General features: G+C 44.0%; 2 protein-coding genes across 2 annotated transcripts; both read left to right on the forward strand.

Annotated features, from left to right (window-relative positions):
• Positions 1-180: 180 nt before the first annotated feature.
• On the forward strand, positions 181-7785 carry LOC144383589 (deoxynucleoside triphosphate triphosphohydrolase SAMHD1-like). Its single transcript, XM_078081728.1, has 13 exons — positions 181-346; positions 1452-1612; positions 2025-2140; positions 2228-2298; positions 3010-3168; positions 3260-3360; positions 3437-3545; positions 3814-3905; positions 3983-4098; positions 4843-5045; positions 5315-5398; positions 5485-5589; positions 5766-7785. The coding sequence occupies exons 1-13, from the start codon at positions 320-322 to the stop codon at positions 5952-5954; spliced, it is 1533 nt and encodes a 510-aa protein (XP_077937854.1). The 5' UTR covers positions 181-319; the 3' UTR covers positions 5955-7785.
• Positions 7786-10576: 2791 nt separating this feature from the next.
• LOC144383586 (deoxynucleoside triphosphate triphosphohydrolase SAMHD1-like) lies at positions 10577-21252 on the forward strand. Its single transcript, XM_078081708.1, has 16 exons — positions 10577-11317; positions 11421-11487; positions 11862-11934; positions 12249-12409; positions 15948-16063; positions 16151-16221; positions 16779-16937; positions 17029-17129; positions 17206-17314; positions 18164-18255; positions 18333-18448; positions 19307-19446; positions 19776-19859; positions 19946-20050; positions 20212-20349; positions 20559-21252. Exons 1-16 carry the CDS (start codon positions 11149-11151, stop codon positions 20679-20681), a joined length of 1824 nt encoding a protein of 607 aa, XP_077937834.1. The 5' UTR covers positions 10577-11148; the 3' UTR covers positions 20682-21252.
• The last annotated feature ends 3180 nt before the right edge of the window (positions 21253-24432 follow it).

The raw sequence follows: 24432 nt of genomic DNA on the forward strand, positions 1-24432 counted from the left end.
GTCGCCTGTCAGCTGCTTTAACGTCGTGTTCACTGCTTTTTGTTAGTTTATTAATAAGCAAACCTGTTGAACGGGATGCAGAACAATGTTCTAAATCAACGTCATCAAGTCAACCCAAAGCCGCGTGTGGCCCCGCCCCCCTCGTTCACCGGGACGGGGAATAAAAACCGGTGATTCTTGCCGGTCGCGGTGTCTTCTTGCCGCTTCTCCCGATCAGCTGTTGCGGTTCGACGTCGGTTCATCGCCGGCTGTGATTCAGCGCGTCTCTCTCTCACCACGCGGGACTCACCAAAGCTTCTGCCCGGTTCCCCGGTCCATCATGGAGAGCGACGACCTCCTCGGCAAGGTAACATCTGCACAGGTTCAGGGCGCAGACGTTTAGTTCTACAGATGTTGGTGCGTCTCAGCATCCTGGGCTGCATCATCAGCTTTACCTCCGCGGCTCCCGTTGCTTAGTAACCTGCTTAAGATCCTTAAAACCCGAAACACGTATAAAGTACCGATGGAGAAGACTTTTCATTTCATTTAATTTATAAAGACATGCCTCTCCTCCAGAGCACGACCTATTTCAGGCTTCAAATGATATCAGTTAATGTGCTTTTAAGTAATAATGCAATCTAATGCAGAGGAAATCAATACTGTCAATAAAAATACAACAGCAAACACATTTATTAACCTGTATGCAAGGACCTGTTATTATTGTCTTGCATGTAAGAGTTATTTTAACTGTAAGATGTTAGAATATGTCAGTAGAATGTTAGTCAGCCTCTAGAACAGAAGTATTCAACTAAAATGTGAAGAGGTCCAGTTAGAGGAAAATTCTAGAAGGCCAGAAAGGTCCAGAAGATCATAATGTGACTACTTAGTGTGATTAAATAGATGTAGAGTTGTATCGACATGTGCATGTAATCAACACACCACTAATAACTGAATTGGATTCAGTAACGTAACAAAGAACTGAACAAATATGTGTGACTGCAAATATAAAAAATATTCTCTCAATTATCTGAATAAAAGTAGGGCCAGATAAAAAAATTAAAAAAAGAAAATGTGAAGATTTGTTCAAATAAAGTCAGTAAATTCAGAAAAAATGAAATAACAGGAAGAAAAGCTTCAACTTCCCCTTTTCTGCTTTACACTTGGACTTCACAGTCTGAGCAAGTTAAAAAATAAATAATAAATTAATTTGAACAAATATAATAATATATTTGTAAGGGGTCGACGAATGCGTCCTTAAGGATGCAGCCTGGCGACCTTGAGACAAACCCTGTATGAAGACCCGACAAACCAGTTCCCACATTTGTGTTTCTATTTAGTGACATTTTACCTGCTTCTGATCTGCATCTCGTACTCTGATCCTTACCAACACTCCGGCTTCCTGCTACTTTGGAACCGGCTTTGGGGGTTAATTCTTGTTCTAGACGCGTCTCTCAGCTGCTTGTGTCTTCCAGGTGTTCAACGATCCCATCCACGGCCACATGGTGATGCACCCTCTGCTCATCAGAATCATCGACACGCCTCAGTTCCAGAGGCTCCGTCACATCAAGCAGCTCGGGGGGGCCTACTTTGTTTTCCCCGGAGCGTCCCACAACCGCTTCGAACACTCCCTCGGGTATGTCCTCCACTAGGGGCGCTGGTCTGTTGACCCGGCATCGCTCCGCTGGTCACTACCGTCATAACGCCGTGAACCAACGAGTCCTATCACCACGTTAAGCGCCGTATAGAGCAGCGTCAGCTGGTGAGACCAGACTCCCCAAAGTAATAAAAGAAACAACGTTCTCTCATGCTGCTTTCCACAAGGTCGTCTCAGTTGAAATGTAATGTTAAAAGAAGATTTTTTAAACCGTTTTAGACATCTGGGAATTTAATGGATTAATCAATTAATCATCACTATTGTAGGAGAGGAAGGCCGTAGACCCACAAATGGATGAACATGACTCCTTGTTAGGCTATAAACGTGAAGAAAACGCTCCGATGAGTCTCTTCATCTGGTGTAGCTCATTGGTGTTCGTCCTCGTCCTCAGGGTGGCGCATCTGGCAGGAGAACTGGTCCGAGCTCTGAAACAGAGGCAGCCAGATCTCAACATCACCCGCAGAGACGTCCTCTGTGTGCAGATCGCCGGGCTCTGCCACAACCTCGGTGAGTTCAGTTCAGTGTCGGGGGCTTAATGGCGACTTATCGGGACCAGAAGTGATGGCGTGTTGATTACATCCTCTTCCCCTCCAGGACACGGGCCCTTCTCCCACATGTTTGACAGGAAGTTCATCCCCAAAGCGCGCCCAGGTCTCACCTGGAAGGTAGGACACAATGACACTTATATTTTAGTGTTTATAGATCACTTCCTGTGCATTGGGTTCTTTCCTGCATTCTTTTCTCATTTGTCGCAAATTATAATGTCTTATATTTCATTGCATTACATTTTAGCTGATGCTTTTATCCAAAGTGGGGAAACCGATCTCTCACGGTCTGGAGGGACTGAGAGGCGTTCTGGTGTGGAGGCCCGCGGTCCGACACAATAAGCGAGACCACAGAACTTAGACCGGTGTACTCGTGGTACGACGCGGGGATGACGCTGCAGGACCGGGAAATAAAACATGCAGACAGGTTACGACTGAACGGGAGCAGAGTCAAACGGCCCCTGAGACCAGCCTGGTAACCGGACAGACAGACGGCGAGCCAGAGAAACGTCTACGGGATGAGCCATGGGGCGTGGCAGCGGGCGGAACACAGGGTGGAAACTATAGGACGACCCAAAGCGAAACATCAGCACACGTCTGTCAAAATAGCACACAGACAGGGGGAAGAAATGGAGGAGTGGACAGGAAACAGTTGCAGTGCAGAGGCCATTTTATATAAGCTGCCATAATTCATTTGTAATGTAATTTGACTTCATGGAACGACAGTTAGTACAAGATAAGGGACACAGTGGAGTGGACTTTCTATTTGAATCATCTTACTTTCACTTTCACATCCTGACCATTTTCCTTTTCTGATTTTTGATGTTGCAGCATGAGGACGCCTCCGTGAAGATGTTTGACCACCTGGTGGCTGACAACGATCTGCAGCCCGTGATGAAGGAGCACGGCCTGAAGCTGCCAGAGGACCTGGACTTCATCAAGGAACAGATCGCCGGACCGATGGACCCAAAGGACATGAAGAAGCTGGAGGTAGTCAAATTAAATGTTTTGGGTCTCCAGGTGGCAGAATGATCACGTTGTTCTATTCGTTCCTGACGTCACTGTGGTCTCATCTCCCCAGTGGCCCTATAGAGGCCGTCCAGAGGACAAGTCCTTCCTCTATGAAATCGTGTCCAACAAAAGAAACGGCATCGATGTGGACAAGTGGGACTACTTTGCCAGGTGGGGTCTGTACCCTGAATGTTCCTTATTCATCTGTTAACTTGGTCTTCTCACCACGACGTGTCTTCATCCTCAGGGACTGCTACCACCTGGGCATCAAGAACAACTTTGACTACGGCCGCTGCCTGATGTTCGCCAGAGTGTGTGAGGTAGACGGAGAGAAGCAGATCTGCTTCAGAGACAAGGTGCTTTTAACCCACCGGAGATCCAAAGCCCATCGGCTCAAAATGAGAATCCATCTTAGGGTTAGGGGGAGTGAGGTACAAAAGCCGTATACATTTCTGGTAGAGACCGGTCAATCAGCATGTAGCCCCCTATCCGGGCACTCAAGCGTTTGCTCTACGTTTACATTTTGTGTGCATTTATTTCAGATGTGAGTCTCTTTGAAAACACCTTGTCAGAACTTCTGTCCTCCGTCCTCCATGCGTCCTCTAATCGGTTGTCTCTTAACAGGAAGTGGGAAATCTGTACGACATGTTCTACACAAGGAACTGTCTCCACCGGAGAGCCTACCAGCACAAAGTGGTCAACATCGTGGAGACTATGTGAGGAGCTTGTTGTCTTTTCTTCATGACCCCCACGTGTGTTACGTTTTTACACAGCGATCATGTGATTTTCTCAGGATCACTGAGGCCTTTTGGAAAGCAGACGGGCACATCCTGTTTGAAGGCTCTGGAGGGCAGATCTTCTCTCTCTCCACGGCAATCGATGACATGGAGGCCTACACCAAGGTGACCGGTGAGTAGAAACACGCCGTTACTTCGATTTCCGCCTAAAGTTTTTCCATGTGAAGCAGAAAGTTAGACTGCTGATTGTTATCTGCCAATATCCACTGATATGTGATGAAGGGATCAGTGTTCGTGATCTCTGATCATGTGACATTGTAAGCAACCAATTGGTGTTTAGATCGACAGGAGGCGGAGCTAGCAACGTTATGTGTAATTAATACATTAGTATGGGACCTTTAAATGTACTTTCTATTTTGAAGATGTTTTTATATATATATATATATATATATATATATATATATATATATATATATATATATATATATATTAGAGATGAAATATGACGTGTTACAATTCCAGAAAACACCCAAAACAGATTATAATAAATCAGATCACCGAGCAATGAGGAAACAAACTCAAAGTTTTCAAAAGGTTCTCTTATAAAATAGGAATAAGTAATGTTCTGGGACGGAGCTTTTTGTCAAAACATCCTCACTACAAATTTAAACTACTAAGTGTAACTTGTATATGATGTGAATTGATCAATATCAAGACTCCTGTAAAGAAATAATATTAATCTATTGCAGAAACTATTTAGGTCCCTTCTTTGTAAGATTGCAATGAAGGCCACTGTGTATTTAATGTACTTTCACTTTTTTACCTTTTTTAAAAGTAACAAATATATTGGCTGGATGATCACGTGAATGTTCTGTTGTCTGTGTTTACTGCCCCCTCTCCTCCCCTTTCTTCCTAGATGACGTCTTTCAAAAAATACTCAACACATCCTTTGATGAGTTGAACGCCTTGAGGGAGATTCTCAACCGTGCAAATCCTGCAAACCCAATTGAGATTCTCAACCCCACAAACCTGGAGAACTCGAAGGAGATTCTTAAAAACGTTGTGTGTCGACATCTCTACAAATGTCTCGGACAAGCCCTCCCGCCCAAGCACGTGAACGTCAGTGTGATTAAAGCTCAGTTATATTCAGTTATTTTAACTTTGGAGAAGCTGGAAGCAGTAAATGTTTAACGATGTAAGCGTCTTTGTTCATGTTTGGATGAACATAATGAACTACAAAATCTACAAAAACACGATTTATCTGAATTGTATAAAAAAGAAATAGAATGCAAATAACATTTTAGGTTCGAGGTGACTCGTGTTGTATTATCCCCCCCCCCCATGGTTAAATAAGCAACCTCCACCTCCTGCTCTTTCCCCTCTGAAAGGAGAAGATTGCGAGCTGGGAAGCCGATCTGGCTCGATGCATCCCTCAGGACGTGGTTCTGAATCCAGAGGACTTCAGCATCGATGTGAGGCTTATTGATCTGATCAGTCCCCGTGCTCCCTGCTCTACCATGTGTCTGCAGGCTTCACTACAACCTTCTCACTCTTTTAGGTCATCAACTTGGACTACGGGATGAAGGAGAAGAACCCCATCAACAGCGTGCGCTTCTACAGCAAGGACGACCCGAACACAGGCTTCCGTATCAGCGAGAAACAGGTCAGAACCGAACCAGAAGCCCAGACTTCAGATCTCAGGACTGGCTTCAGGTTGTTTATGTCCAACTCTTCCCAATGAAGATGGAGCTTCAAGTTGAAAACGTCCCATCTTCCTACTTTATTGTGTTAAATGAAGAAAACTAAGTACATTGTGCACCTCCTTCTCCTCCTCTCCAGGTGTCTAAACTTCTCCCGCCGCAGTTTTCCGAGCAGCTGATCCAGGTTTACTGCAAGAAGCTTGACAGCAGGAGTCTGGAGGCGGCAAAGAAGAACTTTGTCCAGTGGTGCTCCGATAAACATTTCTCGGTGATTAAGGTAATCTGCACCTGCGGAGACGATAGTTACAATGTAGCAACGCAACTGTAACAAGCTGGAAAACAGTGACACAATCAGAGAAAATAAGCGCAATTCTGTGAGAAAATGACTCTACTTCTCTCTTAATTTATTCCCTCAGTAAACATTGTAAACATGAGTTTATGGTCTCAGTCTCTAGTTTCAAGTCTTCTTCAATACAGGTGATGTTTATTTGGTACATTATGGTCCATTTAGATTCAAACAGACCATAAAGCAGGGGCTGCTTTAGGGCGGGGCTACATGCTGATTGACAGGTTATCAGTGGAAGCCAGAGACATATAAAAGTAGCCGACATGAGGGATTAAAGATGGAAATAAAGAATGTGATTGTGACAGAATTATATGTAATGTAATATGTGTCCAAAAGTCTGATCCGGTGGAAGTGGACTTTTGAACCCTTTGAGCCTCATTGTCTCCTGTTGTTTGGTTCCTCACACAGGATGAAGACATGTTGCCCCCGATGAGACTCCTGTGAAGTCCAGCGGGACGACATGAAGGAAGTAAACTCAGTTGGTACTAATGTAGACAAATATAATCTATATTATAAATCTCTTTCTACGAGGTGTTGGTGAGCACAGCAAAGATTATAATATCTTTGCACCAAAAAGAGGGATGCGGTACTCGGGGCCCTTTGCTTGTGTTTTTAAACTCTTTATTATAATACTCACAAACATTTAGTTTTAGTTTTACCCTTTTTAATGTTGGTTTTATTTGATATCAAGTGTAACAGATCGTGCTCCCTTCTTCTGTCACAACCTTTAAAACATATATTTAAATGTAAGCTGCGAGCAGCGATGGACGGGTCCTCGCTGCTCTGCACACGTCGGGAATCTGGCCAGACGACTACAAACGCGGCCAAGAACGCCTGTGGTCGTCGGACAAAGCGACCGCGAGTCAGTAACGGCAGCGAGCGCCGCTGGGAAGGAATCTTTGTCAAATCTATCGTTAACATTATCAAGTTCTTAAGTCTTTTCATTTGAGAGGGATCAGATTAACCTGTGAGGAGCAGGCTGGAAAATAAAAAACATTTAACTTCCTGTTGCCACCAAATTATGAAAATGTGCAAAATAATAAGCAAGTCATGTGTAAGATATGTGTCTTGCCATATTAAGCCACACGTCTTGGAAGTTTGTTGGTCGATATCTTCTAAAATCACTGAGACAACAAGCAACAAAGATTTTCAGGTGATATTGAACCAATAATGATCCACAAAATATTCTGTGATAATCGGACAGAGAATTTAGGAGAGATGGACAATAATGTGTTTTTGACTAAATTCCAAATGAGGGAAAATCTAACTCGGCGTATTTAAATGCCATGATTGTACTTTGTGTTACCCGAGAGCACATGTGTGCCAAATGTCAATCAGGCATTGGGGGGAAATGGAGCTACTGTGATACTTCTCTCATTTCTAGGAGGTGCTACAGAGACGCTTCTTTATACGCAAATAATATATATTAATAATAATTCCTTGAAATACAATATGTTCCTCTACGACGAGTCGTAGCGAGGACCTTATTAATTCGGCTCAAACGTTTATGTGAACAGATTTTGGCGCGTGAGTGTTTATTTTTCAGATGTGTGTGACGTTGTTGACTTTATTGTTTATTCTGATACTGAGTGGCTCAACTTTAAGATATTTGCATTATTTTTTTCTTCTTTATTAATGTCACCTTTTCATCTTTTCCATCTTACCTAAATGTAATCTCAAGGAAATCTCTGACGGCGTATTTTATGTTTGGCCGATTATGCAAAAAAAAAAGAATGGCAATATTTCTGTGTGCAAAGGGAAACTTAAAGATGCTGTGTGTGGTGCTCCAAAGAAATAAAACGGGTTCCTCTCAGCTTGTCCTCGTGTAATGACCCTTGTTGAGCACCAGGAGGCGCCATGCTCTCAGACCAGAGGATAACGGATCTGTATGAAAATAACTGTTTCATACAAATAAGCAGAAAACATCCAAAAAAGAAATTTAATTGGATGATGTAACACAAAAAGGAAAGTTCAAGATTTTTAAATTTGCTAAAGAAAACAGACAACCGGTTAATAATAAAGTGAAAGTAACAAATAAATGTCAGCATGAAACTTTGTTCATTAGAAACATTTTCTTCTGAAAATATTATAAGATGCAAATTTGACTGTGATCATTTTCATACATAACCAGATTCTAAATATGAACATCGGATGAGGGAATGTAGGATTTCTCTACGACATCATGAACCAGGAAATACCGTCAACAAGCTTAAGAAACGTACATTCGCTCCACGTAGAATAGAGGAGTCTGTGGACGAGGTGTGAAGAAGCCACCTGTAGAACCTCCACAATCCAGAGGGGAACGAAGCTGTGAGTGTAGCGTCCCTTCAACTTGGAAGAAACAGGCTTGGGAGTGTTTCCAGACGGGTGTACTTTCATTCAGATGAGTGTGCATAGCACCAACACCAGCACCGTGACAACTAAAAAGGGAAATAACAAAGGCAATTTAGCCAGATACAAAATAGTCCTTTGACAAATGCACTTTAGCATACATGGATAACAGCATAGCAACAGTCATTATATTAAATGAATTTACATGAAATACAATGAAATACAATCACAATGAACCACATGTCCGCATATCGAAGTCTGCTATAAAGTGGTAATCCAGGGAAATCCGCCGACATTAGCTTAATTTATTAAGTTGCTAGCTAGCTTCTCGCGTCTTCTATTGAACAAATGTGAGGGCGAGCGATTGATCACGTGAGCAGATAGTATGATGTCAAAATAAAAGTCACATAAAATCACATAAAATCACATAAAAAAAAGTAAGAAACAGGATCATCGAAATAAAAGAACACTGCTAGTGGTCTTTTAGAGTGAGGTTTGGTGATGTAAGAAGTACTGAAGGAGACTCCTGCAGGTGTAGTTGTCACGAGCAAAGAGGCAGAGGCAGGACTCCAGCGCAGAGTTCATATCAAAAACTACTTTATTAAACCCAAAATACACCAGCAGACGGGACAGGCATTCCGGGTAGACCTGATGAAGACACTACAGGTGGACAGGGTCAAAGAACGAAAGAGTCAAAATCAACATGAAACGTCACCACTTCATCGCTACAATTTTGTTATTCAGTTTATGTCTCTGTTCTTATTTCAATTTAAAGGTGCTATATACGTAAAGTTATTACTAGTATCTTTTTACTCTGCACCAGTTGTGAAATCAATATTCTGAACATTAATTCTGGCAAGAAGGAGAATAATAAGGTCGCATAAAGGTTAAGCGTTCAGTGGCTGCTCAGAGAGCATCTGTCTCATTTATACACAGTCACAACAACAACAAGCGACACAACAAGGCGATTTGTGGGTTTCACCCTGAACCAGTTCTTCTTTATCTCTATGAAACAGGTGTAGATCGTCACTGTTATATCAAGGGTGGTATTTCTCTTCTAAAATATGCTGAGATGGTCGTAGTTGTAACCGAGCTTTTCTTTATTCATTCAGTCATGTTCACTCCTTTTTGTTGGTTAATGAAACCGAGAACAAAGTGCTAAATCAACGTCATTGGGATCAGGGCTGTAGTGGAGGATAAACGCACGTGAACGCCGTTTACGCACCTCTAGAATTTGGAAATAGCGTTTACGCACCTATAAATAGCGTTTACGCACCTCTAAGTGGCGTTTACGCACCTCAAAGTTCCCTGCGCCTTGTATAATCCGAAATAAATTTGGTGTAATTTTAAAACAGCTAAGACTACGTTTCCTATTGTTGAACATATAAACGCCGTAGTCTGAATCATGTTCATCTGCGTTGTATTACGGTCTGTGAGCATCCAATCAGCGCCTTGCGGCTGCAGCAGCGACCAATCAGGATCCAGGAGGCACATACACGCTGTGGATCAGCCCAGTGGTCCCCAACCTTTCTTACCTCACGGACCGGTTTCATGTCAGACAATATTTCGCGGACCGGTCGTGAAGGTCCGACGGGGGGACAAGGACAAGAAAAACGCCTGGTGACGCGTAGATTAAAAAACAAGTCAGTTCTCAACGTGAAAAAAACCCTGCTGTATAGGCTATTTATGATGACGTAGGTAGTACATAAGTGCTCCTTTAACTTGTGTTGTCAGTGTAATTGACAGGCTGCTTAACTGGTTAACTCTTAAATTCAACATATTTGTTCAGGCAATGAGAGGACAGGCAATGATGCAGAGAGCACAGGGAGAGAAACACCAGGTCCAATAGAGAGAGAAGCACAGAGGAGCCATGAACCCCAGAACACGTGTTCTGGGGTTCATGGCTCCTCTGTGCAAGGCAGGACCTGACGTGGAGGACAAGGAGGCCCTCTGGGCACTACTGTGAAAAGGAGACTCCGTATGTAGGTAGTTCTTAATCTGCAATTGTGTTGTTGTGTTGTGTTGACATACTTTTCTTTACTGTTTTCTTAATAAAATTAAATAATAAAATTAATTAAATAAAATGTAATAAACTACTAACACATGTATTCATTGTCATTGATTGTATATGACTTTTACTGATAACATAATGCAATATAGCCAGGACAGCCTTACAGAGTCGCAACGCTTTGTGTTGCGTTGCTTCGCATCGCGTCGAGGTCTGTATGATCACAAAATTCAGAGTTTACCCACCTCTAATTTTACCACTACAGCACTGATTGGGATGTAATCCGGGGTTTATCTTTCTATAAATGTCAACCTACGTTTTCTCACGGCGGCTTGTTGCTCCGCCCTCCTCGTCCCAGCCAATCGGAAGCCACGCCCATCAAGCTGTAGCCAAACAGCAAGTAAAGTACCGGAAGTAAGTTGTTTTACTTTAAAATGAATCCGTAAATATGTCCACATCTTTAATAGATATATAATAAATATCTTTATTATTTATTAATTTCATCACTTCTAAAACCATATTTCCAATTGATGACAATATTTATGTATTTCATGGAACAAAAAAATACATCTTTGGCGAACACTGCACGTTATCCGTCCGTCGTGTTTTATTTTGAAAACCATCCACCGGAAACGTTGCCCGTGTCGGATGAGCTTGACACACCGGTGAGGAAACAAAACCCGGGTGATTCTCGCCGGTCGCGGTGTCTTCTTGCCGCGCGGTTCCGATCAGCTGCTGCGGTTCGACGTCGCTTCATCGCCGGCTGTGATTCAGCGGGTCTCCCTCTCTCACCGCGCGGGACTCACCAACTCTTCTGACCCGGTTCCCCGGTCCATCATGGCAAGCCGAAAGCGATCGTTTCCCCCCGATAGCAGCCTCAGCGCGCCGGGGAAGAGAGCACCGGGGCCCGGAGCGCCACAGACGGACTACGCGGGATGGGGAGCAGAAGAAACGTGTCGGTACCTGCGGGCGGAAGGTCTCGGAGAGTGGGAGGATGCGTTTAGAGGTTGGTCCTCTTTGTTGGAAATCTTAATTATAAATGTTGATATGTATACAAAAGCTATTTTTAAATATTTCTTCTCATCTGTGTTTTTGTCTCCGGCATCCAGAGCACAGAATCACCGGGGTGGGGCTGCGCTACCTGGCGGATGCTGATCTGGAGAAGATGGGCTTGAAGTAAGTTTGTTGAACATGAAACCCTGAGGGTCTCACAGGACGTCAGCAGGTCCATAGCTTCAGCGCGAGGGCTGCGACCTGTCAGGGGACCACGACTACCTCAGAACGCATCACACGCTATTTATTGGTACTTATGGGCTCTCTTCATGAGGTCTTACCCACCAGAACGCTCACAGGGGTTCCCCTTCATCCTGACAGGAAACAATGTCCAGATGGACAAAGTAGGTCCTGAGTTCTTACACTTGTTATCATGGTATGAATCTTCAGAGCAGAGGCCATAAACCAGGTTGGGTCACAGAGGGGTTAACTGGGGATTGGCTTTAATGTTCCCTCACCATTTGTTTCTGTCTCCTCATGGACGGGTTCACGTCCAGGTTCCTCGGGGACCGCCTGCGAGTTCTACACAGCCTCAGGACGCTGTGGCAGATCGAAGTGGAGCCGAGCAAGGTAACATCTGCACAAGTTCAGGGCCGAAGGGCCGATGAAGACACAATAGAGCGAAGGAGAGGAACTTGTGTGATTAACCCGAGAGGAAGTGAAGATTGTTTCTGTTCCCTTTTCCAAACAAACCGTTGAAGTCTGTGAAGAGACGACAAACCAGTTCCCACATTTGTGTTTCTATTTAGTGACATTTTACCTGCTTCTGATCTGCATCTCGTACTCTGATCCTTACCAACACTCTGGCTTCCTGCTACTTTGGAACCGGCTTTGGGGGTTAATTCTTGTTCTAGACGCGTCTCTCAGCTGCTTGTGTCTTCCAGGTGTTCAACGATCCCATCCACGGCCACATGGAGATGCACCCTCTGCTCATCAGAATCATCGACACGCCTCAGTTCCAGAGGCTCCGTCACATCAAGCAGCTCGGGGGGGCCTACTTTGTTTTCCCCGGAGCGTCCCACAACCGCTTCGAACACTCCCTCGGGTATGTCCTCCACTAGGGGCGCTGGTCTGTTGACCCGGCATCGCTCCGCTGGTCACTACAGTCATAAAGCCGTGAACCAACGAGTCCTATCACCACGTTAAGCGATTAAGAACAAGTTCTCATTTACCAGGATGAGCTGGCCAAGAGGCAGCAGCACCGTCCACACAAGTGACACAAACGGACACAATACAGTATGACAAACAAATGGCTAAAAACAACATTGTTAAATTAATAAACACTATGTAGAAAAAAGGCAGATTACTGGAAGTACTTTGTAAAAATGGAAGAGAGAGAAGTGCCTACAACAGTCAACTATGGCTCGGTGCAGCTTTTGTTTGAACATGTCGAGAGACGTGAGGGCTGTAAGTTTGAGCGTGTTTTGTAATGAGTTCCAATCATTTGCAGCAGCAAAATGAAAGGAGTTACGACCAAACGCAGTACGGACTTTTGGAATCATCAGTCACTGGATCTTAAATGGCGTTTGCTGTCCGAAATGTGCAGAAGATTTGAGCGGTATCGGGGGTCACTCCCAAAATGATTTGTAGATCATGTAAGAATACGTGTTCAAGATTTGGAGCCCGGTCGGGGTTATCAAAAATTCAGCCGAACAACTTCTCTCGTTGTGGGAGATTTATTTGTCAGATCACAGGTCAAGTATCAGCGCTGCGTTTGCAAAGGCAGGAGCAGTTCAGGCAGCACACAGGCCGACAACCAACTAACATCAGCAAGAACATCATGTTTTGTCTAAACTGGCGTAGAGGAGGACCTTCCACCCCCCGCATCTAAAGATCCGGTCACATCCGATGTCCAGACTCCTGACTTATCGTAAACATCAGCGAACGGAGTGTGTATGTTGAATAGTGTTGGTGTGTCTCTAACCCCCCTTAGGCTGGTAAATCTACTAGTTGACCTGCAGACCTTACATTCCTCAGCCAGGACAGACACTGACTCCCCATCCTGTCAGACTCGTGTCTGCCTGCTCGGCACATCCTGCTCCCCCCCCTTACCCAACTCCTAAATCAAGTCAAGACAGCGAACCCCCAACTAAGCCCATGAAAAGAACTTTTGATCATCAACCACGAGCAGCCATGTTTTAGCCGCCAGGTGTGAAGGGGGGGCCAATCCACCAATCCAAAGATCACAGTGGTGGGTGGTGAAGGCTGCACTTGGGGATTGCTGAGTGGTGGAGGGTTTCCAGTTTTCTGAGGGTGGTCTTTGATGCCGTTTTATAAATTATATTTCCAGAGTCAAATAGAGGAAGGATGGTCATTTTCACAAGTGTGAATTTGGTGAATGAGTGTGTGAACAAGGCCTTGTTTCAATACAGGAAACCCCGTCTTTGACTTTAGCCAGAAGGATTTTGATGTGTATGTTGGGAGTCCAACCAGTAGCTGTGAAACTCCATCTCCGATCCATCAGCACTGTAGATCTTGGGAGGGCCGGGGCTGATGAGGTTTTTCCGGTCAAACCGCATACATATGGTCAGGGGCGGTTCTGCATTGAATGGCGCCCGGGGCGAGACCACCTTTGAGCGCCCCCCCCCCCCCCCCAAAAAGAAAAAGTTCACAAAATTCTGCAGTTATATTTTATTTTTTTTATTTTAACTTAAGTGAGAATTACATTAGAAAAACACAACAGAACCCAGTTACTCTTGCAATTACAACAGGAAACACACATTTGCACAAAATATACAATACAAAAAATAATAATATAGAATAAATATTGTAAATAGCACAAATTCTTCATCACACAAATGTGGAAACACACTAAATACAATCGAACTGTTTCACTATTGCACTAAGAACAGAAAACACAAACTAAATCTAAAACCTGACGTTTCTGGCCTTCCTTGATTTGCAATTGAAATTTAAATCCAAAGACCGTAGGATTATGTTTATACAGCTAAAACAGCCTGGGGCCAAATTGACCCCAAACATAATATAGTAGGGTTAATTAACATGCCCTTACACTAAATGTCTTTCATTACATGCTATATTAATCTAACTTTTAGGGAGGAAACATTAGCTCCTTGGTTACAGCCTTGAATTCTATGCATGGCACACTCTTAGTTCTGACTGTTAAACAATACTTTGTCACAAAATACAGTTGTAGCAAATAGCAAATGTCCGTCTTTGAAACTACCTACAGATTTGAGAATTCTGTTGGTTAATGACAGGACCTAACTTTAAACCAAATGATGGAAATAAACAATAACTGAACTTGTAAGAGTTTTGTTGCAAAGCACATATTATGGTGAAATTACAAACCTTGTGTTTGTTGAGTTAAAACCGAATTATTGTTTTATAAGCATTAAGCAACCTAGCAAAAAGGCTAACAGACGAAAGAGTTACCCCACCAATTAATGTATGACACATGTATAATCATACAGAGAGACAACATATTTGCATACCTCCATCTTCTCCTCCTCTTCTTTTCTTTTCTTTCTGTAGTGGGAACCTGATGATTTTAACCTTTTTCTGTCCATCTGTTTTTATTTGCCTCTGACGCGACAAGCAACAGATTTCCCCCCAACACTGTCAGTCACGACCAGAAGTCAAGACTAAACCAATTAACCTTGGTGACAGGTGACACATAATCGTTTTGTATTACCAATTTTTATTGGCCATTTCACACAATTCCTAAAAAACAAAAATGTGCAGGAACTAACTATTCATTTATCATTATTGAAATGTGTGTTATTTCTAAGAAAGTCGGTGTGTGACTGACTTTAGCCCACTAATTACATTAGCGTATTAAACAGTGAATCCCCGACCCCTGCCCCCCCCCCTTATCCGACCGTTCCATTTGGGTGACCCAGAGGTGAACTGCCCCCGCGCGCCCCTCCCTTTTCCCCTTCCCCAGCTTCTTTGCACAGCACCTCCAACAAGCAGGGCGCCTGCAGCCGCAGGGGGCGCCAATCTGCCAATTCCCCACACAGTGAAACGATCGATGATAGAAAACTGCTTCGCGGAGCAGAGGATTTTTTTTTTTTTTCAGCGCTCGTGCCGCCCCCCATGAGCCATGAAAAAATGCCGGCCCGGGCGGCTGACCGGTTCGCCCGTGCCCAGAACCGCCACTGCATATGGTCTTTTTGGAGTTGAGGACCCGGTGGAGGTTGTGGAAAGACTGTTGGATGGTAGTGAGGCTTTGTTGAATGGACAGAGTGGAGTGAGGGACCAGCTGAATATATGATGGTGTCATCCGCATACAGATGAATAGAGGAATTTCCAGCAGCTTTGGCCACATCATTAATATAAATAGAGAACAAAATAGGGCCTAAAATGGAGCCTTGAGGCACACCTTTTGAAATGTTAAGAAGTTCAGACGTGATGTTTTCCGTCTTAACCCGCTGGACACGAACAGCCATGTAGCTATAAAACCAGTTGCAACATCCACTGGACAAGCCGACGCTGGGAAGTCTTACCGTAGACCCACAAATGGATGAACATGACTTCTTGTTAGGCTATAAACGTGAAGAAAACGCTCCGATGAGTCTCTTCATCCGGTGTAGCTCATTGGTGTTTGTCCTCGTCCTCAGGGTGGGGCATCTGGCCGGACAACTGGTCCGAGCTCTGGACCAGAGGCAGCCAGAGCTCCACATCACCCGCAGAGACGTCCTCTGTGTGCAGATCGCCGGGCTCTGCCACGACCTCGGTGAGTTCAGTTCAGTGTCGGGGGCTTAATGGCGACTTATCGGGACCAGAAGTGATGGCGTGTTGATTACATCCTCTTCCCCTCCAGGACACGGGCCCTTCTCCCACATGTTTGACGGAAAGTTCATCCCCAAAGCGCGCCCAGGTCTCACCTGGAAGGTAGGACACAATGACACTTATATTTTACTGTTTATAGATCACTTCCTGTGCATTGGGTTCTTTCCTTCATTTCTTTTTTATGTGTTATTTTATTTGGAGTCTCTGCTCCTAAAAAAAAAAAGCAGAAAAAAAAAAGCACAATGTGAACAACTGGAAAAGTTACTTCTGCCTGTTTTTGTCTGTGAGGCCCTGAGATCTCAGTTAAATTCTTTTTAAACTTTTATCTGCTCCACTTTAACCTAAAGACTCCGTTTGCATCACAATCAGCTGGGATTCACAAATCCTCTCACCTGGTCTCACCTCGCCCCACTTCCATTCTTACTTTAGATCTGGTGTTATTCCCCTGCTTTTAACCTAAAGATACAGTAACAAAGACGTATGTTGACAGAGGCCTTTTTTATATAAGCTGCCATAATTCATTTGTAATGTAATTTGACTTCATGGAACGACAGTAAGTACAAGATAAGGGACACAGTGGAGTGGACTTTCTATTTGAGTCATCTTACTTTCACTTTCACGTCCTGACCATTTTCCTTTTCTGATTTTTGATGTTGCAGCATGAGGACGCCTCCGTGAAGATGTTTGACCACCTGGTGGCTGACAACAATCTGCAGCCCGTGATGGAGGAGCACGGCCTGGTGCTGCCAGAGGACCTGGACTTCATCAAGGAACAGATCGCCGGACCGATGGACCCAAAGGACATGAAGAAGCTGGAGGTAGTCGAATTAAATGTTTTGGGTCTCCAGGTGGAAGAATGATCACGTTGTTCTATTCGTTCCTGACGTCACTGTGGTCTCATCTCCCCAGTGGCCCTATAGAGGCCGTCCAGAGGACAAGTCCTTCCTCTATGAAATCGTGTCCAACAAAAGAAACGGCATCGATGTGGACAAGTGGGACTACTTTGCCAGGTGGGGTGTGTACCCTGAATGTTCCTTATTCATCTGTTAACTTGGTCTTCTCACCACAGCGTGTCTTCATCCTCAGGGACTGCTACCACCTGGGCATCAAGAACAACTTTGACTACGGCCGCTGCCTGATGTTCGCCAAAGTGTGTGAGGTAGACGGGCAGAAGCACATCTGCACCAGAGACAAGGTGCTTCTAACCCACCGGAGATCCAAAGGCTCAATTTGAGAAGCGTGCTCTCTTTAAACAGTCGCCCAAACTACACCTGTTCATCACAAGCTGTAGAATAAATATTCTTGTCAGATTTTTAAAAACTTTTCAACTATAAAAAAAACCCTAATCAACGTTATCCTCAAGTTTATCATTTATGTAGTCGCCATCTTTGGTTCTTTGCAAGCAGCGAAAAGGAAGAGCCCATATTGGGAGGAGAAGGCGTATGTCTCTGGTAAACCCCTGTATATTTTCTAAATATTTACCGGAACCCGGCGGGTACCGACGGGTTGGGCCGGGTATCCACCCTCTAGTTTATAAGAAAGAAATCCAGCCTTGCAGGACCAAATACAGGGGAATTTGGGCGATTTTGATGCACAAAAGGATGTTTCCGTCTGAAAGTTGCAATTCTGTTTCAAACGGTACATTCTGCGAATCCCGTCTGTTTTCTGTTATCGTGGACATTTTCTCCCCCTGAACCACTTCGCGTACCCTTCCCCAGTCTTGGAACCGAGGTTCTACGTCATTACTTATTAAGATATTTTATATATGGAATGTTCAATGCCTTATCGATGTGTCCGAGCCCGACTATATTTTCTAAATATTTATCCGAACCCGGCCCCACCCGACGGGCTCGGGCCGGGTATCCACCCTCTGATGGGAGCAGAGGAGTCGCCCCCTGCTGGTCAGTAGGGAGGATCCGGGCACTCAAGCGTTTGCTCTACGTTTACATTTTGTGTGCATTCATTTCAGATGTGAGTCTCTTTGAAAATACCTTGTCAGAACTTCCGTCCTCCATGCGTCCTCTAATCGGTTGTCTCTTAACAGGAAGTGGGAAATCTGTACGACATGTTCCACACAAGGAACTGTCTCCACCGGAGAGCCTACCAGCACAAAGTGGCCAAAATCGTGGAGACTATGTGAGGAGCTTGTTGTCTTTTCTTCATGACCCCCACGTGTGCTACGTTTTTACACAGCGATCATGTGATTTTCTCAGGATCACTGAGGCCTTTTTGAAGGCAGACGGGCACATCCTGTTTGAAGGCTCTAAAGGGAAGATGTTCTCTCTCTCCACGGCAATCGATGACATGGAGGCCTACACCAAGGTGACCGGTGAGTAGAAACACGCCGTCACTTTGATTTCCACCTGAATGTTTTCCATGTGAAGCAGAAATTGATAACAACAAGTTTGACTGATGTGCTGATATCCACTGAAACGATGCGATGAGGGATCAGTGTGTGTGACACTGTGAACAACAAGAGTCGTGAGTCTCAATGAAGAAACTTCAAAGGCTCAGAGCAAACTCTTTTATTTACTTTATAAGAAAAATTCAGATTATAACAAGTTAGAGGAAAAAAGGAGAATGAAGTGTTGAACTTAGAAAGTCCGGACTCGTTCCTGAGGCAGATCTTATTCTACAGCTTCTCTCACCGCAAGAACCACCCCGAAAACCAACAACCAGCTCCAACTGTCCCTTTTACACCAGAAAGTCTGAAGACACGAAGTGTGTAAATAAGGCTGACTTTATACCTCTTATAATACCCTGGTTAAGTCTATTTTATATGTTCTCCATAAAATGGCTGATGATATTATCAACAGTGTTTGGTCTTACTCATAAGGTTAAAACCCCTTTTCCGTCCTAAACCCCATGATAGTTCTTCCTCCTTAAAACGTCAGACGACAACATTATCAATTTTGCATATCCTGCTGTCCTCTCAACACCCCCTCGTGCTTAATTGGAAATGTTGCCCCCCATATTCCATCACAATGCTAGATCGCATCTATCCCATCATCCGTGCTAATTCAGACTTCTAACAAGACAAACTCGGAAGAAACAACAAAGTGCAATTTCATCAAATAAGCCCATTTACAACTTGTTACAGATAAGAAGCATTAGAAGTACAACGTGAGTGCTACAGTCAGTGTCTTAGTGGAGGTCGAGTCTGAAGAGCTCCCTGCTCTCTTTCTAGATAACGTCTTTGAACAAATACTCAACTCGTCCTCCGCGGCGCTGAAGGACTCGAGGGAGATTCTTAAAAACGTCGTGTGTCGACGCCTCTACAAATGTCTCGGCCACACCCAGGCGGACCAACACGAGAACGTCCCTCAGGTGTGTGTGTGTGTGTGTGTGTGTGTGTCACATTGCTCGAGTAGCTGCATGCGCCGCTTCTACGTGTACTGAGATGACAGTGACTTTCATTATCGGGTCATGGATCATTTCTGGGATCCAGGTTTTTTTATTTATTTACCAGATTGTCAGTAAAGTGAAGAATTACTGATGATTTCCAGCTGACCGTCAGTCTGAATACGGCTAAATAGAACATTTAAGCCGAGGGGTGAATGTATTATTTCAAACTGCATAAATTGATGTGATGCATCGTAACCCCCCCCCATGGTTAAATAAGCAACCTCCACCTCCTGCTCTTTCCCCTCTGAAAGGAGAGGATTGCGAGCTGGGAAGCCGATCTGGCTCGATGCGCCTCTCAGGACGTGGTTCTGAATCCAGAGGACTTCATCATCGATGTGAGGCTTATTGATCTGATCAGTCCTCGTGCTCCCTGCGCTACCATGTGTCTGCAGGCTTCACTACAACCTTCTCACTCTTTTAGGTCATCAACTTGGACTACGGGATGAAGGAGAAGAACCCCATCAACAGCGTGCGCTTCTACAGCAAGGACGACCCGAGCAAAGCCGTCCAGATCCGCAAGAACCAGGTCAGACCCGAACCAGAAGCCCCGACTTCAGATCTCAGGAGTATAGAGGGTGACATCAAGATACTGTTGTCATGGAAACCGCGAAGAAGAAGCAGCTTTGTGGACTCTGACCGTTTTCACCTGTCCTCAAAACTAAGCCGCCTGCTTCTCCTCCTCGCCAGGTGTCTAAACTTCTCCCGGAGCAGTTTGCCGAGCAGCTGATCCGGGTTTACTGCAAGAAGCTTGACAGCAGGAGTCTGGAGGCGGCAAAGAAGAACTTTGTCCAGTGGTGCATGGACGAGAACTTCTCGAAGCCTCAGGTAATCTGCACCTGCAGAGACGATCGGTTACAATGCAGGAACAGGAAAAAAACACCTGCAACAAGCTGGAAAACGGTGACAAAATCACAGAAAATAAGTCCAATTGTATAAAAGTCTGACAAAATAACTACTTCTCTCTTGATTTTTTTGTCCCTCAGTAAACCGTTTATGGTCCCAATCTGTCCTCTGTTGTTTTGTTCCTCACACAGGACGGAGACATAATCGCCCCCGAGCTGACTCCTCTGAAGCCCAGCCGGCAGGAAGACGACGACGACAACAAGAAGGAAGTAAACCCAGTTGGTAAAGCCAGAATTCAGCTTTTTGAAAGATGAGAGAGAGCAGAGAATCCTCCGTCACACAAATATAATCTATATTATCAATATTTTGTGCAAAGATTATAATATCTTTGCACCAAAAGAGGATGCGGTGTTCAGGGCCCTTTGCTTAGGATTTTAAACTCTTTGTAACATTCACAAATGTTTTTGTTTTAGTTTTATCATTTTTAATGCATGTTTCATTTGAGAGCACGTGTAACTAATCATGCTCATTTTCTTTCAGCTTTAAGAAACTTCTGTCACAACTTTTAAAAGATGTATTTAAATAATTCGTCAGTGAACAGATTTTGACGTGTATTTATTTTTCAGATGTGTGTGATGTTGACTTATTTATAGTTCTGTTAACGAGCGGCTCAACCTAATTATTTTTAAGGTTTTTCTTTTTTTTTATGTCACTTGATGTTTTCCATATTACCAAAATGTAATCTAATGCAAATCTCCTGAGGTTTATTTTATTCTTGGCTGCTTTTGTAAAAATGATAAAAAGAAAAGAGAAATATTTTTGCGTGCAAAGGGAAACTTAAAGATGCTGTGTGGTGCTCCAAAGAAATAAAACGGGTTCTTCTCAGATTGTCCTCGTGTAATGACACTTGTTGAACACCAGGGGGCGCCATGCTCCCTTAGACCAGAGGATGGTGGTTTAAGAAGAAGCCATTTTTATTATATTGCACATACAGGAAATTGTTCTCTGCATTAATCCCATCCCACACAGTGGAAGCAGCGGGCTGCTGTAAAGGCGCCGGGGAGCAGTTAGGAGTCTTGCTCAGGGGCGATCGAACCGCCTGAGGTTCCTGGCGCAGCCTCTGTACTCCAACGCACCACGGTCGCCTCCATAACAATTGTTTTATTGAAACAAGCAGAAAACATCCAACCAACAAAGTAATGTCAAATTAAGAAAAGAGACAACAGGTTAATAAGTTGAAAATAGGCCTGTCAATATATTAAAATTAACTAATTAATCGCATTTTGGAATTCATAAATTGTGATTAATCTCAACAATGTTATTAATGAATGTTTTTTTCTTCTAAAGATGAAATCTTATTTTATAATGTGTGTATTTTATACACAGTTGTTTAATTATTTTAAACACAAAACTCATTTTATCATCTTGGAGGCATAATTCCACAGGGTGGAACATGTTTATAACCTGGTTGGTTGGTGTTTAATCAACTTTATTCTCCAACTCTCAGAAGTAATTGCGCTCTCGCCATCCGGATCCCTCGTGTGACTTCTCTCTCCCCTCCGCCACTACTACTTAAATAGACAGGCATACAAACTATTCATGCCATTGAATGCAGCTGAGGCCAATTGCTCAGGGAACGGTGGCAGGTGACGCCTCCACCTGCCACCTGACATTTAAACATAAAGTTATGAATTTAAACGTAACATAACCGGTAAACAAACACCAGTCTCAGATTAAAAGTTATGAACACTCAGCTTAGTTTTACTATAGTATCTTATGTATAACCGCTACAGAAAAGCGGATAGAAGCGGAGAATTTCGTAGAAGTAGAACGGCTGACAGTCAGACAGTCAAGTTTGGTTCTGCTTTGGTTCTGGACTGTTCCTTTGTCCTTTTGTCCTTTTTGCGTCCATTTGGGAGACTTCAAGGTGGAAGGCGTGTAAACGAAACAAAAAGGAGTGAACAGGAAGTTAAACCAGCTGACGGGCATCCTTCATCATCTCTCAGGATCAGCATCCTGTTCAACAGGTTTGCTTTTTAATAAACATGCAAGAATGTTTTAATTATTAGTCATCAGTGGTGGCTGGTGGAAAATGTCCAGACATAAAAGCACATTAAAGAAGGGCGTAAGATTGGTGCTTTTCGCTGTTCAAAATCTGCCCTCTTTGCTTCAGATTTTACTCATACACACTAGTGAGATGCTCTTACGTTCACTAGTGAGATGCTCTTATACACACTAGTGAGATGCTCTTATACACACTAGTGAGATGTTCTTACGCACAGCTGATCAGCAGTGGATTAAATGGCTGTGCCAAGCCAGAGTGGGGTGTTGCTACAGTGGAAGCCGGAGCGGAACCACAGAGGTGTTGGGTGCTGCCTTGAGGAGTTTCTGCGAGCCAGTGAAGAAGGAGCCGTACCCCAAACCCGTCTTCCTTTCGGAGATTATTTTCAGTTGCCTTGTGTTGAGTTTTCCATCATTAAATACCCTTTTTTGCTGTTAGTCAAGATCTCCCGGGTTTATTATTTGAACTTGTTTACATCCTCCACCCCTAGACACTGGTGAGATGCGCATGAGTGTTTCATTAGTACGCGGAAGAGTGTCTCAGTAGTCAAGTCCTAAACGGCCCCTCATACTTATGTTTCGCTTTGGGTCGTCCTATAGTTTCCACCCTGTGTTCCGCCCGCTGCCACGCACCATGGCTCATCCCGTAGACGTTTCTCTGGCTCGCCGTCAGTCTGTCCGGTTACCAGGCTGGTCTCAGGGGCCGTTTGACTCTGGCAAAGCTATGGCAAAGCTTCATCTTTGAGTCACGATAATTTGAAAACCTTATGAGATCAACAATTGCGAGTTGTCTTTTTACAGTGTAACGCTTCATGACGAGTACTCGAACGTTCGGTTCTGGCCTGTTTTTTTGTCCTTTTTGCGTCTGTGGCATCGCACGGGGACAAGTGGTAGAAGGGTGCTACTTCCCCTGTAAACGCTGGCGCATGTTTCTGCGTCTTTACGCTGCGTCGTGTCGACGCACTCGTTTCACCTCCTGGTTGTAAAGTCTTGCGTGTGTCGCAGAGCGATTCACCTCCAGAAAAACAGGTGGAGTAACGTGTTTTGTTGAAGACGACCTAGAGAGTCCAGTGGTTCTGGACTGTTCCTTTGTCCTTTTGTCCTTTTTGCGTCCATTTGGGAGACTTCAAGGTGGAAGGCGTGTAAACGAACAAAAAGGAGTGAACAGGAAGTTAAACCAGCTGACGGGCATCCTTCATCATCTCTCAGGATCAGCATCCTGTTCAACAGGTTTGCTTTTTAATAAACAAACATGCAAGAATGTTTTAATTATTAGTCATCAGTGGTGGCTGGTAGAAAATGTCCAGACATAAAAGCACATTAAAGAAGGCCGTAAGATTGGTGCTTTTCGCTGTTCAAAATCTGCCCTCTTTGCTTCAGATTTTACTCATACACACTAGTGAGATGCTCTTACCTTCACTAGTAAGATGCTCTTATACACACTAGTGAGATGCTCTTACGTTCACTAGTGACATGCTCTTATACACACTAATGAGATGCTCTTATACACACTAGTGACATGCTCTTATACACACTAGTGAGATGCTCTTACGTTCACTAGTGACATGCTCTTATACACACTAATGAGATGCTCTTATACACACTAGTGAGATGCTCTTATACACACTAGTGAGATGCTCTTACGTACACTAGTGAGATGCTCTTACGTTCGCTAGTGACATGCTCTTATACACACTAGTGAGATGCTCTTACGTTCACTAGTGACATGCTCTTATACACACTAGTGAGATGCTCTTACGTTCGCTAGTGGCATGCTCTTATACACACTAGTGAGATGCTCTTACGTTCACTAGTGACATGCTCTTATACACACTAGTGAGATGCTCTTATACACACTAGTGAGATGCTCTTACGTTCGCTAGTGGCATGCTCTTATACACACTAGTGAGATGCTCTTACGTTCACTAGTGACATGCTCTTATACACACTAGTGAGATGCTCTTACGTTCAATAGTGAGATGCTCTTACGTTCACTAGTGAGAT

The sequence above is a fragment of the Gasterosteus aculeatus genome, chromosome 2, assembly GCF_964276395.1.
Source record: "Gasterosteus aculeatus chromosome 2, fGasAcu3.hap1.1, whole genome shotgun sequence".
In the NCBI taxonomy this organism is placed as follows: domain Eukaryota; kingdom Metazoa; phylum Chordata; class Actinopteri; order Perciformes; family Gasterosteidae; genus Gasterosteus; species Gasterosteus aculeatus.

What these genes read in the sequence shown, in the direction of transcription:
- LOC144383586 (XM_078081708.1), top strand. Translation starts at nt 11,149, where the DNA reads ATGGCAAGCCGAAAGCGATCGTTTCCCCCCGATAGCAGCCTCAGCGCG. An exon ending in AACACGAGAACGTCCCTCAG is followed by an intron (nt 19,447 to 19,775) that starts GTGTGTGTGTGT and finishes CCCCTCTGAAAG; the next exon opens with GAGAGGATTGCGAGCTGGGA. An exon ending in TCCAGATCCGCAAGAACCAG is followed by an intron (nt 20,051 to 20,211) that starts GTCAGACCCGAA and finishes CCTCCTCGCCAG; the next exon opens with GTGTCTAAACTTCTCCCGGA.
- LOC144383589 (XM_078081728.1), top strand. Translation starts at nt 320, where the DNA reads ATGGAGAGCGACGACCTCCTCGGCAAG. An exon ending in CGCTTCGAACACTCCCTCGG is followed by an intron (nt 1,613 to 2,024) that starts GTATGTCCTCCA and finishes CCTCGTCCTCAG; the next exon opens with GGTGGCGCATCTGGCAGGAG. An exon ending in CGGGCTCTGCCACAACCTCG is followed by an intron (nt 2,141 to 2,227) that starts GTGAGTTCAGTT and finishes CTTCCCCTCCAG; the next exon opens with GACACGGGCCCTTCTCCCAC.